At 34.0% G+C, this 15,090-nt stretch overlaps 1 protein-coding gene across 3 annotated transcripts in view; it reads left to right on the top strand.

The window, feature by feature from the left end:
* CDH12 (cadherin 12) overlaps positions 1–15,090 on the top strand; it is a 1,061,064-nt gene that overhangs the window by 942,698 nt on the left and 103,276 nt on the right. For 2 of the 3 annotated variants that reach the window (XM_032135477.2, XM_032135479.2), the window contains one exon: positions 9,519–9,638. In XM_032135477.2, coding sequence (XP_031991368.1) covers positions 9,519–9,638 — 120 coding nt within the window. Of the gene's footprint in view, positions 1–9,518; positions 9,639–15,090 lie in introns of those variants that run through there. The other variant, XM_058430114.1, reaches the window with a different exon arrangement.

Raw genomic sequence — 15,090 nt, 5'->3', positions numbered from 1 at the left:
TCCAGACTCATCTTCAGAAATTTAGAAAAAAATTATGTTACCTGTCACACTGAAGAACAATTAAATTAAACTCTCTGATGAGATCCCAAGAATTGGTGGTGTTAGTCATTCTTATGCCTGGGAATTGTGGCTCATGCCTGTAATCCCAGCATTTTGGAATGTCGAGGTAGGTAGATTGCTTGAGCCTAGGAGTGTGAAACCAGCCTGAGCAACGTGACAAAATTCTGTCTCTACCAAAAGTACAAATATTAGCTTGGTGTGGTAGCATACGCCTATAGTCCCAGCTACTTGGGAGGCTAGGTGGGAGAATTGCTTGAGTTCATCAGGTTGGGGCTGCAGTAGGCTGTGATTATACCCCTGCACCCCAACCTGGGTGACAGAGGGAGACACTATATCTAAAACAAAAACACACTAATTCTTATAAAATACCTTATATGCTGTCCTGGCTGAAGATTAAAGAGGATGGAGAAGCCATTTATAAATCTAAGCAAACACAAAAAGAGGAACCACAGAACAAAGCAGATCTCATAGTTAAAATCTATTTTGTACTGCTAAAACAAAATACCCAAGACTGGGTAATTTATCATGAACAGAAATCTACTTGACTGACAGTTCTGGAGGCTGAAAAGTCCAGGATTGAATGGCTACATTTGGACAAAGCTTTCTTGCTGTGCTATCCTATGGTGGAAGATGAAACAGCAAGAATGCGCATGCATGTGCAAATCACTTTATTTTCTGCCATTTTAATTCTATCCAGGCCCCCAGCTAATTGGATGGTCCCTGCCCCCATTGAGGATGGATCTTCCCCACTCAGTCCACTGACTCACATGCAAATCTCCTCTGGAAACACCCTCACAGACACACACAGAAATAGTGCTTTCCCAATTCTCTAGGTGTGTTAGACCATTTTCATGCCGTTGATAAAGACATACCCAAGACTGGGCAATTTTCAAAAGAAAGAGGTTTAATTGAACTACAGTTTCACATAGCTGGGGAAGCTTCACAATCATAGCAAAAGGCAAAGAGGAGCAAGTCACTTCTTACATGGATGCCCGTAGGTGAAGAGAGAATGAGGAAGACGCAAAAGCAGAAACCCCTGATAAAACAAACCATCAGATCTCATGAGACTTATTTACTACCAACAGAACATTATGGGAGAAACTGCCCCCATAATTCAGTTTTCTCCCACCAGGTCCCTCCCACAACACATGGGAATTATGGGAGTACAATTGAAGATAAGATTTGGGTGGGGACACAGAGCCAAACTATACCACTAGGTATTCCTGAATTCAGTCAAGTTGACACCTAGAATTAATCATCACAAGTGCAGCCCTTATTAACTTTGCACCCATATGCATTTCCTTAAGCCATACTTAATCTCAAAATAAAGACAATAGCAAGGTAATAATTCCCCCAATATGATACAAGTATCCTTTGTATAATTAAAAATACTTTAATTCCTTCCCCTGAAGAGGAGATAAAGTCCTTGGGTGATGCTTACCCTTTGCCTAATGTCCCATAACTTAAATGCTATGATATAAAATTAACAATACTTAAAGACTAATATAAAGTCAATATATTTTATATTTGATGATGAAAGAATAAAACAAAAACAAATATTTCTTAATATATGTATAAATACACATAAACACATTCTAAAGAATATAGAAAAAATACTTATGATAATTAGTCTTCATTTCTACAACTAGTCATGTGCTCATAGCTGGCATTTATTAACAGCTTCTTCTACTTCCCGTTCTGTATTCCCATTGCCTTCCACAAGTACGTCAGCTGGTCATGGTTCTTTACAGGAAGGCTCTGGGTCATTCCTAGTCCTACCTAGATTGAATTATTGTAACATGAATTAACTATGACTACTTTAACTGAAATTGTGAATTAGTGGGGCTCAGTTCCACCCTCACCTTGCTACCTTTTGGATGAGAATGTCTTTAAGTACCAATAAGAATGATTTTAACATCACTGGCTTCAAGTATTGGATTGTAAAATGGAAACATTATGTCAGATGATTCTTAAAATTTATCCCAAGCCTTTATATTATTAGTCTTAATTAAATCAAATAAATAAAAGATGATTATTACATGATACATAAAAAAGCAGAAGCAAGCCCTCTGTAGTTATATTATGAAATTAAGCTGGCTTGCCTGGTCTGGGCTTCAGAACCCATATACTCGTTGTATAGAAATTCAGAAGACTAAACTATAAAACCCACATAAGTTTATCAAACACAACTAAAGGATAATAGTTTTTAAGGTATATATACCACACATGCACACATAGATATAAACACATTCACACAAAAGAAAACCATTTAAAATAACCACATAAAAATGAAACCAAATAAAAATAAGTTAGTAAATTAACCTTTCAATAGATAGACACAGATATAATACATGATAAACTGGGTTAAGAAAGAGTGCAGCTTGTACACACACACACACACACACACACACACTAGAAGTGACCAAAAACTATATGCTGTTAAAGTTCAAGCATAAAATAAAAAATACATATAATTAGGATATGGGCTGATGAAAATGTTAGAAAATATACCTTGTTGATAGGAATGTAAAGAAGTACATTTTCTGGTAGTCGCCTTGACAATACAGCTCAATATGTTGAATCTATATGCTTTTTGATCCAGCTATGGCAATGGTAAGAATTTACTAATAGCAGAATTGTTTGTAATAGAGAAAATAAACAAAATCCTCTTAACAAAGTGTCTGCTGAAAGAAAATTGGTTAAAAATTGTGAGATGGATTTTTATGTGCTTTTATAAAATGCTTGTTCAGTATATTTAATGAATGAAATAAAGTTCAAGAAATCACACTGGAAAACAACAAAATTTAATCAGAGATGAAAATACTGTGTAAATCAAATAGTCATTACAAATTGTAAAGTACTACTCACTTATTACATTCTCACTCAGTATATTTTTATTTTAGTTAAGCTTCCATGTAATTTTAAATTAATGCAATTGCACCATGCGATAAGTATAAATTGTGTGCAAGTATACTAAGGTTCTGTTTTGTGTTGGGGAAAAATTAATGTGTAGTTAGTTATATCTCTTTCATGTTAATAAAAACTGAAATACAGGTTAGTGGGTAAGTATACTAGATAGGTAGAGATAATGAGATAAAAATAAGTCAATGTAGAAAGGGTAGTTAAACCCCACAGGAGTCCTAACAGTGGCTTAAAAAGTCATACATGACTATTTTCTCTGCCACCTCGTCCATCTGATTTTTGATCTGCAGTGAAGGTGGCTCTGATTTTCCTGAGGTTTCCCTCAACACTTCCAGGACCTTTTTCACCCAGAGCTGCCTCTGCATGGAATTAAAACTCACAGAAGCAGTGAGTAGAATGGTGGTGTATTAGGGTTCTCTACAGGGACAGAACTAGTGGATTGATGTATGTATGAAGGGGGGTTTATTAAGGAGTATTGATTCACAAGATTGCAAGGTGAAGTCCCACAATCGGCCATCTGCAAGCTGAAGAGCAAGGAAGCCACTTCAAGTCCCAAAACCTCAAACGCAGGGAAGCTAACAGTGCAGCCTTCAATCTGTAACTGAAGGCCTAAGAGCCCCTGACAAACCACTGGTGTATGTCCAAGAGTCCAAAAGCCAAAGAACTTGGAGTCTGATATTTGAAGGCAGGAAGCATCTAGCACAGGAGAAAGATGAGGGCCAGAAGACTCAGCAAGTCAGCTCCTTCCATCTTATTCTGACTGCTTTATTCTAGCCACACTGGCAGCTGATTAGATTGTGCCCACCCAGATTGGGAGTGAGTCGGCCTCTCCCAGTCCACTGACTCAAATGTTAATCTCCTTTGGCAACACCCTCACAGACACATCCAGTAAAAATAATTTGCATCCTTCAATCTAATCAAATTGACACTCTATATTAACTATCACAAGTCCACCTCTTGTCAACTCGAACCCATACACATCTTCTGAAGTCATACATAATCTCCAAATAAAGACAATAATAAGGTCATAGTTACACCTAACATAATACAGCTATCCCTCATACAACCCGAAGCACGCTAATCCTTAACCTAAATGGTATTACATAAAGCTAACAACACTTAAATGCTGATATGAAGTCAATAAATCTTGTGTCACATGATAAAGAAAATGAAGATATTTTTCTTAGTACAAATGTATACATGCACAAATATATTATTAATAAAATAAAAAAGTATTCATGACAATTACAGTACTCATTTCTGCAACGGGTCAGGTGGTCGTGGCTGGTATGGATGATGACCTTCTTCTGCTACCCATTCTGTATTCCCTTTTTCTTCAACAAGCACCTCAGCAGGTCATGTTTTTTTTTTACTTGGTGGAGCAACCCAAACCTTCATTTCTGAAGAGTCTGGGCCAATTGTATCTGCCTAGATTGGGTGGTTGTAGTTTCCCACTGATGTTAATCACAGGCCATGGTAATACTAAGAGATGCCATAAGAGATTTCCTGTATTCCACACATACTCTTCTTTATCTCCATCGTGGAGTAGTAAACTGATTTCTTCTTGATAATCCAGGTCAATCACCCCAGCCAACACTGTAATTCCCTTCTTAGCCTGTTGACTTAGAGTTAGCAGGAGCCCAAAATGCCCAGGTGGCAATCTTAACATCCAGTTTAATCGAATCATTGTTCTATCTCCTGGTGTCAGCATTTCTCCCTCTGGAACTAAGACCACTAGGCCAGCAGAATGTAATGTTGCAGAAACAGGAAGCAAGAATTTTGCTAGTAGATCACTAGGGGTGATGGTGAGTGGTACCGTGTCCACCCTTTGATTTCTGGACTGGTGAATCCTGGCTATGGAGAAATGGTACCATATATTGGACACTGACTCAGTGCATATACAGCCTTCTGGAGAACTGATTGGATTGAAGGCAGAACCAGGTGGAGGTAATCAGATCATGGAGGCGGTTTCCCCCATGCTGTTCTCATGATAGTGAATGCATTTTCATGAGATCTGATGGTTTTATAAGGGGCTTTTTCCCCTTTGCTTGGCACTTCTCCTTCCTGCTGCCCTGTGAAGAAGCTGCCTTTCTTCCCCTTCACCTTCCCTCCTGATTGTAAGTTTCCTGAGGGCTTCCCAGCCATACTCAACTATGAGTCAATTAAACCTTTTTTCTTTATAAAGGACCCAGCCTCTGGTATTTCTTCATAGCAGTATGAGAACAGACTAATACAGGTGGTTAGGGGAAACTGAGTGACTAGGGAGATGTTGCTCAAAGTATACACAATTTCAGTTAGACAGGAGAAATAAATTCTGGACATCTAGCACACAACATGGTGACTCCAGCTAATAGCAATATAATGTATTCTTGAAAATTGCTAGGAAAGTAGACTTTAAGTGTTCTGACTACATAAAGGGATACATACGTAAGGGAATGCATAAGTTAATTAGCTCAGTTTAGTCATTCCACAATGTATCCATATTTCAAAATGTGCTCTATACAAGAAATACATACAATATTGTCAAGTAAAGAATAAATAAATTAGGGGGAAAAGGAAAGTGCAAAAAATTATTCAGGTCTCTACATAAATGAGATTTTACAAAATTGCTTTTCCTGATTACCATATAAAATCTCTCACCTCGAATCTGTTTCTCCTCCCATTCTCATTTAGATAGGATATAAGATTTCAGGAGTTGGTCTCTCAATTTTGTTCAAGGTGTTTCCCTAGCACCTTGGGCAGTGTGCCTGGCACTTCATATACTCATTAACTTGAGTGGAGTAATTACAAACTATTAAACTGTTCTGTGCATTTGCGTCTGTGTAAATGTATTGTCTGACCATATAAGATATTACATGTATGAATTCTCAAACGTATTGTCTGACCATATAACATATTATATATATGAATTCTCAAAGTTGAATCTAAAAAGTGAAACATTATGCTTTTTATTAGTGTTTTCAACATAAATTGGACCAAAAATATTGACTCAAATTTAAGTTAATTCATCTAGGTAATGTATACCTGTTTAATAAGTCTATCAGAATTTTATTATTACATGAATGTTTGCTTGCAAATTACTGAGATCACATTATGTTATGACTATAATTTTACAACATAGAAATAAATTATGCTTTACTAAGTTGTTAATTTCCACATATAGTTTAACATATACATATCTGTATACTAAAATGATATGTTATGAACTAACTTGAATCCTCCTGAAATTCATATGTGGAAGCTCTAACCATGAATGTGACTGTATTGGGAGATAGACCCTTTCAGGAGGTAATTAAGGTTAAATGAAGTCCTAAGGGTGGGTCCTAATCCAATAGAAGTGGTGACCTTATAAAAAAAGGGAGATACACCAGAGAGGAGCTCCTCTCTCTCTCTGTCTCTCTCTCTCTCTCTCCCTTTGAGCACAGAGGAAAGGGCATGGGAGAACACAGTGAGAAGCCAGGAAAATAGGTCTCATCAGAAACCCAATTTTTCTGCTCTTTGATCTCAAACTTCTTGTGTCCAAAACTGTGAGAACATAGACTTCTATTGTTTAAGACACCCAGCCTGTGATATTTTGTTATTGCAGCCTGAGCTGACCAATACAATATCCAAATCGGATCTCATGTGAACTCTAACTCATAGTCATTTAAATGTTAGTGATCACTTATTTAACTGGAGTTTATATCATGTGGGCATCTCCTGATGCCTCTTCATCATAGTTCTGTCATACTCAATGATCAGTTTCTCTGTTCTTTGCTTTATCATAGTTTTATAAATATTTATTCCCTTAGAATGACAGTATAAGATATAGAATTTAGTTATTACTATAAAATAAATTTTAGTGCTGGCTTTGTTACTAAATATACACTAATTTGTTACTGATCAAAACAGTGTTATATGGGAACTTGAAGTGACTTGATACTCTCCATTGCAAATTCTGCACTCTGGCCCTGACCACTTATACAAGAGTGTTTTCTCTATGAGCTGCATTCTCTCTGCAGATATAACCATTTAGAGTGGTTATATTGTCATCCCCTGGATTCAAGTGGTAAGAATAAATTTCAAGCTCACTGCTACATACAAGACTACTTCAGATTCTGTGCAAATCATTGACTGTATTATTTCCTTGTGGCACATTAAATATGCCCCAACCACAACCTCCTGCTCTTACCTCCTGGGTATTTAGTGTTTAATAGTGTCAGGAACAGCTGGTATGCTATCCAAGCACTGAAAAAGTAGTCTTCGGAGATTTTCATGCTCCAGGCAATTGACAGAGACTTCTTAATGGAAAGAGTATGAAATCTCTGTCTTTTGCATGAGTTTGGTGACAGTCATCAAGCAGCTGACAAAGAAGCTGCTATCATGGTGTTTAATTGCATTCTTGTAAACACCCAGACAGGCAATCTTTAAGAACTTTTGGAGAATTTACATTGGAATCTGCTCTTTCACTAAAGAAGGATTAACCTATACTGTAATTCAGTGGACAATTACTTTTAATTCTATAGATACAGCTGAAGAAATATGATAGGAATGCAGTTATTCTTGCTATCCAGTGATCCTTTTAAGTAGCACTAAGTGGGGTTGTATGAAAAAATATTTGCAACTTCGATGCATTAATGAAGTATTTTCCATTTCACTCCTTTAAATATTTGAGCTGTAAAAATAATTAACATAAACAATTTAATACAACTATTAGAAGAAAATATTTGTTCAGCATAGTGGAGGTTCATGTAAACACTAAAAACAAAAATGTGAAATTAAAGACAATACGTGTTCATCTTTGTTTTCCCCACTATACATTGCAATACGGCATTAGTTTGGCAAATTTTATTAATGTTTTTCACTAAATATTTCTTATTTCTCAAATATTTTAATTTCTTTTTTGTAACTAAGTATAATACTTTCGTTTTCCTCAAATATACCCAACATGTAGAACAATTTATAGTTTTTCAACTGTAATATTTATATCCAGAATTAGGGCAGTAGTGAATATTTGTGGACTTTGCCTATATAACGCATGTATAGTGGAGGGACAGTCAACATCCTGATGAATATTCTGGGGGAAAATACTCTTGGGAAGAGAGGACTTTACTCTCAATGAACTGTTGATTTCTATAGCATTATAGAAAGGTAGTTTTAATGAATCTTTAATACAGGTACCCAGTGCTGCATAGAAATAAACATTGGTCAAATTGCGTTTAATGATACTGATGATGTTGATGATGATGATGGTGATGATGATGGATAATATTAGTCTTCACTCCTGACTTCCTAGTAATGTTAATCTACATTCCCTCTAAAAGTTCCCTCTAAAAGTTTCTTTTCTTGGGAAAGGCTGCTGTAATATATTTTTCCTCTGTTAATATAGCCAAGATTCACTCAACCATTTTAAACTGAAAGACCTTGGCATTGAATGTCTACAAAAAGTTATTGTTTCTTACTCTTGTCACAACCCTAACATTTTATTAAAAGAAAATGGTAGAAATGAAAAAGTAATTCATTCTTTTAGCTTCTATAGTAATCTAGGAAGACATGGTTTGCTCCAAATTTGTACTCTTAGAGAAAAGGCTGAATGAGTAATTGAATGAAAAGGAACAATCCTATTTTCACTAAACAGAACAGTTACTTTGAGTGCCTCCAGCAGATTAAAGGAGTTCTACTCACTGCATAACTTTGGATGTACATGTGTATGTGTATGTGTATATATGTGTGTGTGTGTGTGTGTGTCTATTTTATTTGCTACAATCTGGGTACTTTTGATTTCACTTTGTTCTGAACTCAGAATAGTAACATTGAATAGGACATTAGGAAGAGATACTCGCTTTAAAAGTTTTTAGAGACTGATTTCAATATGCTTATGAACAGATAAGGAAAATACAAAGAAAAGCTCCCTTCAACTTCTTTTAGTACAGAAAAAATATACCCATGCCAAAAAAAATTAGGAAAGCTGCAGATAATTTGACTGTTTGTGGTGTCTTCTTATGTCACTGTTGAGGCAAAGAAGTGCTCTTATAGCTATTTTGCAATTATTTATGGTTTCTCAATTTCTCAAATATTCCTTTTCTAATTAAAGGCTTCCTGATGCTAGTAGGTAGTTGTTAATTTTTAAATTGCAATTGCAAATTACTTAACAACCTCTAATGTTCAGTACACTCTAAACCTTTTAGCCTCTCTATTGATATCCTAATCATAAAATTAAAACATCAATAGTAAGCAGATGAGCTAATATAAGTGGTGTCCATGCTTTCTTTGGTGTGCCAATCAATAAAGTATGATGATGACTTTCATTTAGATGATCTAGCTCCTGGAAATGGACACAGCTCTTAAAATACATATTTAAAGTTGTGATTTGCACTAACTATATCATTGCTCAACATTTCGGTTACAATGGTTAAACTATCCTCAGTGACATCATGTACTCATGGCGTACTTGACATAGGTCAAATACCAAAGGAAAATCGAGTCCAGCAGATAAGAGTCATGACCTTGAAAGTAGTAAAATAAAAATGCTAGAGTGATATTGTCTTATTTTCCAGGTGCATATGTACTCCAGGTCAAGGCCACCGATGCAGATGACCCGACCTATGGAAACAGTGCCAGAGTCGTTTACAGCATTCTTCAGGGACAACCTTATTTCTCTATTGATCCCAAGACAGGTAAATTTTTTATTAGAGGCAACATTATCACCAGCCCTTCAAATATTTAAACTTTAATTAAATCTTGGCATGGGGAGTTGCATATTCTAATATAGCCATAAAGCTTCAGTGCAATGCGCATTAAGCAAAGAAGATGGGATCTTTCCTTGCTGCTGAAGAACAGTTTCCATTTAAGTGAACTTTGTGTAAAATAAACCTTTTAACATATCTTTATAAAGTTCAAATTTGTTAGGTAGGCAGTCAATGTTGGTCTTATTTAAAATTTTCAAAAGTCTACTTTAAAACAAATCCTTCCAGCTATAATAGCTTTTCATTTCATATTTATTGGATGGGTTCAGTTATACCTAGTTTTGGGCTTCAACAATACATGGTAACATCCTGGAGCCTCTATTTCTATATATATATACGGGTTATGAATGCTTGGTTTAGATTAATAGAGACTTATGCTTATAGTGAGAGAAAGGAGAGAATTGACAATCTTGCAATACCAAAATCATTGATTCCGTTTGCCTATGTCTTCAAATCTAGTCCCATTATTAATTAAAAATAGCAGTTTTCAAATTCAAATATAATATGAGTAGCATAGGAAGGGCAGGAGGCTATGCATGTGGATTATTTTGTCTTTCCTTTTAAATAAATGAGGTTGCTCTATTTCTAAACAATCAATATCTGAATGTTGAATACTTTGCTAGGAAGACTCGGCCACTCGATCGGTGATCAAAGTAGGCCTTCCATGTCACAGTTGAAGCAGAAACCCCACAACAACGGTTATTTTGTCAATTCTTATACACTACATTAGAACATATTGCAAATTGAATTTAATATGATGTATTACGTGAACTTAAAATAATGGAAAATTGTTCTCATACAGAACTAATAAGTTACCTTTTAAATTTGTAAATTAATTTTTAAATATCAATATGCATTTGAAAAGCATACATTTCAGACACTATACATTCAAATAAGTTAAACATTTTATAATTGATACTTCCTGAGAGGTATGTGTAAAAATCTAGTATATGAATTAGATATAAGTTAATTAACAATTAATTATGTATTAATGTTGCCTGGAAACATAAGGTCTATTGATGTTTCTTAACAAAAGTTGAAGTGCAAAATCTGCAAAACTTTTTGTCAACTGAACCTGCCATTCTCTCTTAATTTCTTATCCTCCTCATTAAGCCAATAGGGGGCAGAAGTCATCAAAAAGTTAAAGCACTAAAACAGGGAGTCACTCCCTTATGTAAACCTGAAAAGAGGGTAGAGTTTAATAAGGACAGCATCAGTCCTTCGAGAACTCCATTAAGAAGGGAGTATCAGTACTGAAGAGAATACAGAATGGCTTAGGACAAAGAAGCTCCTCTGAATTCAATAGAGTTTTGGAGAATAAAAGCCAGTCTGTCAAATATTAAAAGTGAGTGCATGATGAGAAAATTACACCTTACCATACAAGTGATTTTTCAAGAAATATGGCAGTAAAGATAAGAAAATGTTTAGCAATATCATCTAAAAGGAAGTTTTGTGATTATTTTTAAGCTGTGAAAAAAATCTTATATATGTTTTTGTAGAAAAGGTAGCTAAATTGAAAATAAAAAGAGATTGGGGAAGTTGTTCAATAAAGTTTATGATCTTACAGTGTTCCGGAGGAATTAAGAAGGCCTGGACAATAGGCTGAGTATATGAAAATAATAAAGGAAAATTATCTAAAATATTTCATTTTATCAGATGGGGCCACTATGGGTTATTTTTTTCTTGTATAGTTATGTATGCTTTTGAGGTTTGCTATAATGGGTAATCTGACCAGAAATGGAAGTATGGACAATGCTGTTCTCTTAGATTCCCTTCAGCTTATGAAGAACACTCCTGAGAGACAAGAGGAATAAAAGAATGAGAAAAGTAGGTGTATAGAGATTGGTGAAGAAAGATAGTATTAAAGATCACTTATTGGATTACAATGATAAACTCTATAAAGTAGGTGAGTTTATATACTCAGAATAAGAGTGAGTATTCTCTTAAAGAGAATGAAGGATTTAGCATTAGGAATTTAACATTGGTAAAATAACTGTGGATAAAACCATATCTAACCTTTAAAAAGCAAGATAAAAATCAAACAAAGATAAATTTAAACATAAAGAATGGGTTAAAAATATAATTGTTATGGTCAAATGAATACCAAACAACTTTATGAGCCAAAAAACATACTCTTCCCTTGATTTCACTTGGCCAATATCAACTTTCAACATATTCTAGTATCTTTAAAAAGTTTGTTTTACCATACAGTACGTGAATATGTAATGTAACTTTTATAATTTTGTATTTGCATTTTATATAATGTTTATTATTTAGAACGAAGAGTGAAACAATTCTGTCGTAAGCTATGTAATAGATTTTTGAAGCATTGATTTTCACTGGAGACAGAAGTCTTGATATTACAATGCCTCAGACCACTAGGCAGGAAAAGAGTGGATGATGAAGCACTTCATTAAGAGAATGAAAACTAGTTCTTCATGCACAGAAACCATTAAGAAGACTTTTTGTCAAATTTATCACCTTGTGGTAGATAAGAGTAAATCAAAAATCAAGGATAATTGCAATTTCTCAGAAATAGTCTCCATTTGTTCAGCCATATAGCTTCCCTTTATGATTTCTTTGCTGTTATTAAATAAAATGCATGAAAAACTAATATTATCTGAAATTTTCCACATTTGAGTGTAGAAAACAGCTTAAAACAATTCTGAAAAGAAAAGTCTCATCAAAACCTCTGGTGCCTAAATATTTATGAAGAGATAAAGAGATCATTTTGTGTTTCATTTGAAATGAGAAAATAAAAAGATTTCTGTATTGACACTGCTGTTTGACAAACATTCCCAGCATCTCTATCTAAGTGGATATGGCAAGTTTATTTCTAAACAATATAAATTGATATATTCTAAACAGTATAGACTCATTTATTCCATGAAATAAACCAATAAATAATAGTTCTTTTAAAATCAGTGTATTTGACAATTGTTTGCCTTAACTATGAAATAATTTACTCTGAGTTAAAATCCAGATGCATTCATTTATATGCTTTAGATGATTAGTAAATGACATTTAGAACACTCAAAATGTAGCTACAACTATAAAACATTGAACAATTATGTTTATTATACTTAACATTTATAAAACATTAAAATGTTTTTATATCAACATATTGTATTATTTTATTATATAAATTATTTCACTTAGTGTTTATAAAACATTTATAAACATCTATAATCTATAAAACATTAAACAAGAGCAAAAATATTATAATATTTAATTCAGTGATTGAAATCAGGATGCTGAACATCTCAATAGTTTTGATAGTAGATTAACTCCATTTAAGAAAACAAATATTAGTATAAATGATGAACTCTTATGTCTTAATTTAGTCTTAAAATTCTGTTAATGTATTTAAATTTTCCCTAAATGATTCTAAATAACTAGTCTGAGTTCAGTAACTAGGTATTGCCATATTTCACATTATATGGTAATGATATGCTGTATTCTAAATGATCTGAGCTCTACTTGAGAATACATTACAATATTATTTTACCTCAATATCCTCTTGTTAATCTATAAAATTTTTTTTCCTATCATGGTAAAATATACACAGTATAAAATTGACCATTTTTACCATTTTAAGTGTACAATTCAGTTGCATTAAGTATGTTTACACTTTTGTCAAACCATTACACCATCTAGCCAAAGCATTTCTCTTCATATCTCTTAATTTACATGCATTGTCAAAAATACATCCTTTATAAATGTTTATTTTACATGTTTCTACATGTATTTATAGAATTCATATTAAAAAAACAATTGAGTGAGAATAGAGTTGCATGAGATACTTTAAAAGATTTTTATTTCCTGTTCTGATATTTCTTGCTGTGTGATCCTGTTCTAAATTCTGCTTAAGGAAACATGATAACGTTTGCCCACATGACTGATACTTTCCCAAGACTTTTGCTCTTGAGTCTATCAGCCTTTCATTCAGAGATAATTATCTTCAAGCCTGTCTCCCAATGAAACCTCCTCCTATAGTTTGACCGATATTATTCTTGTATGTCTTCTAAAATATGTTGGTGTTATAAAAGCTTCATATTAAAATTAAAGCTTGGGCCAATAACTTTATATTTTGAGCTAACACTTTATGATACTATACACATACTTATGCTTATGACTTGAACATTCTTTTAAAAATTTATTGTGTATATCACATATATAACATACTGTCATAGGAGATACACACACACATATAAATGGTTACTATAGCAGAACAAATTAACATACCCATCATCTTTCTTATTCATTCTCCCCCAACTACCCCTGGCTCCTCCTCATGGCAAAGAGAGTTATAATCTACTCATTTAGCAAAAATCCTAAGTACGATACACTATTATTAACTCTAGTCCTCATGTTGTATATTAGATCTTTTAACTTGTTTATCTTGTATTTTTGCTATTTTGTATCCTTTGACCTACATCTCCCCATTTTCTCTCCCATACCCTGACCCTTATAATCTTTCTTTTATTGTTTACATATTTTACCTTTTTTTTAGAGTCCACATATAAATAAGATCACACAATATTTTTATTTACGTGCCTGGCTTATTTCACTTAGAACACTGTCCCCCAGGCCTATCCATGTTGTGGCAAATGGCGGGATCTCCTTTTTTAAGGTTGCATAGTATTCCGTTTTATGTGTATACCACAGTTTCTTATTCTGTTTGCCCACTGATGAACAACTACATTGTTTTCATATATTGACTATTGGGAATAATGTTGCAAAAAGCATGAAAGTGCAGATATCTTTATGAGGTGATAATTTCATTTCCTTTGGGTATAGACCCAGAAAAGGGATTGCTGGGTCACATGGGGATAGAGCATTCTTTTGATATTAATTCAGAATCAAATCTGTAGAACTGAGTAAGACACCTCAGTTGGTACTGGTGAAATAAATTATATCTTCTTTCTTTAAGGGCAAAATAAAAGAGTCTTTTCCTACACAATGAAGTCACTCTTTTAATACTTTTTGCCAGAATAAATAAGTTGCCAGGAAGCATTAAGGCAAGAATTGATTATGGGATAGCAAAGGCAAGGAAATCAATAGACGCTAATAAATATAAGGAAAGAAAACTGTGTCAAGGAAATAAATAATTATTAAGATAAAACAGCACATATTGTTACCTATTTTGTAAGATTATGATTGTGTAGTAAAATCCCATGCCCAGGAATGCACTGCAGGCAATCATTTTCTTGTATTCTTCATTGTCAGACTTCAAGTAGATTCTGGGTGAGTTCCATTTGCTTTATTTTAGAAATCATGAGATGAACACATCAGCAAAAATAACTAAGAATGTTTGAGCTTGAAAGGAAAATATTCCAGAGGGATGTGATATATGCCTTTAGCAAGTTGTAGACCTGTCATG

The sequence above is a fragment of the Hylobates moloch genome, unplaced genomic scaffold (genome assembly GCF_009828535.3).
Source record: "Hylobates moloch isolate HMO894 unplaced genomic scaffold, HMol_V3 SCAFFOLD_17, whole genome shotgun sequence".
Lineage (NCBI taxonomy): Eukaryota > Metazoa > Chordata > Mammalia > Primates > Hylobatidae > Hylobates > Hylobates moloch.
The sequence above is the reverse complement of the archived record's forward strand: the minus strand, read 5'-3'. Positions and strand labels throughout refer to the sequence as shown.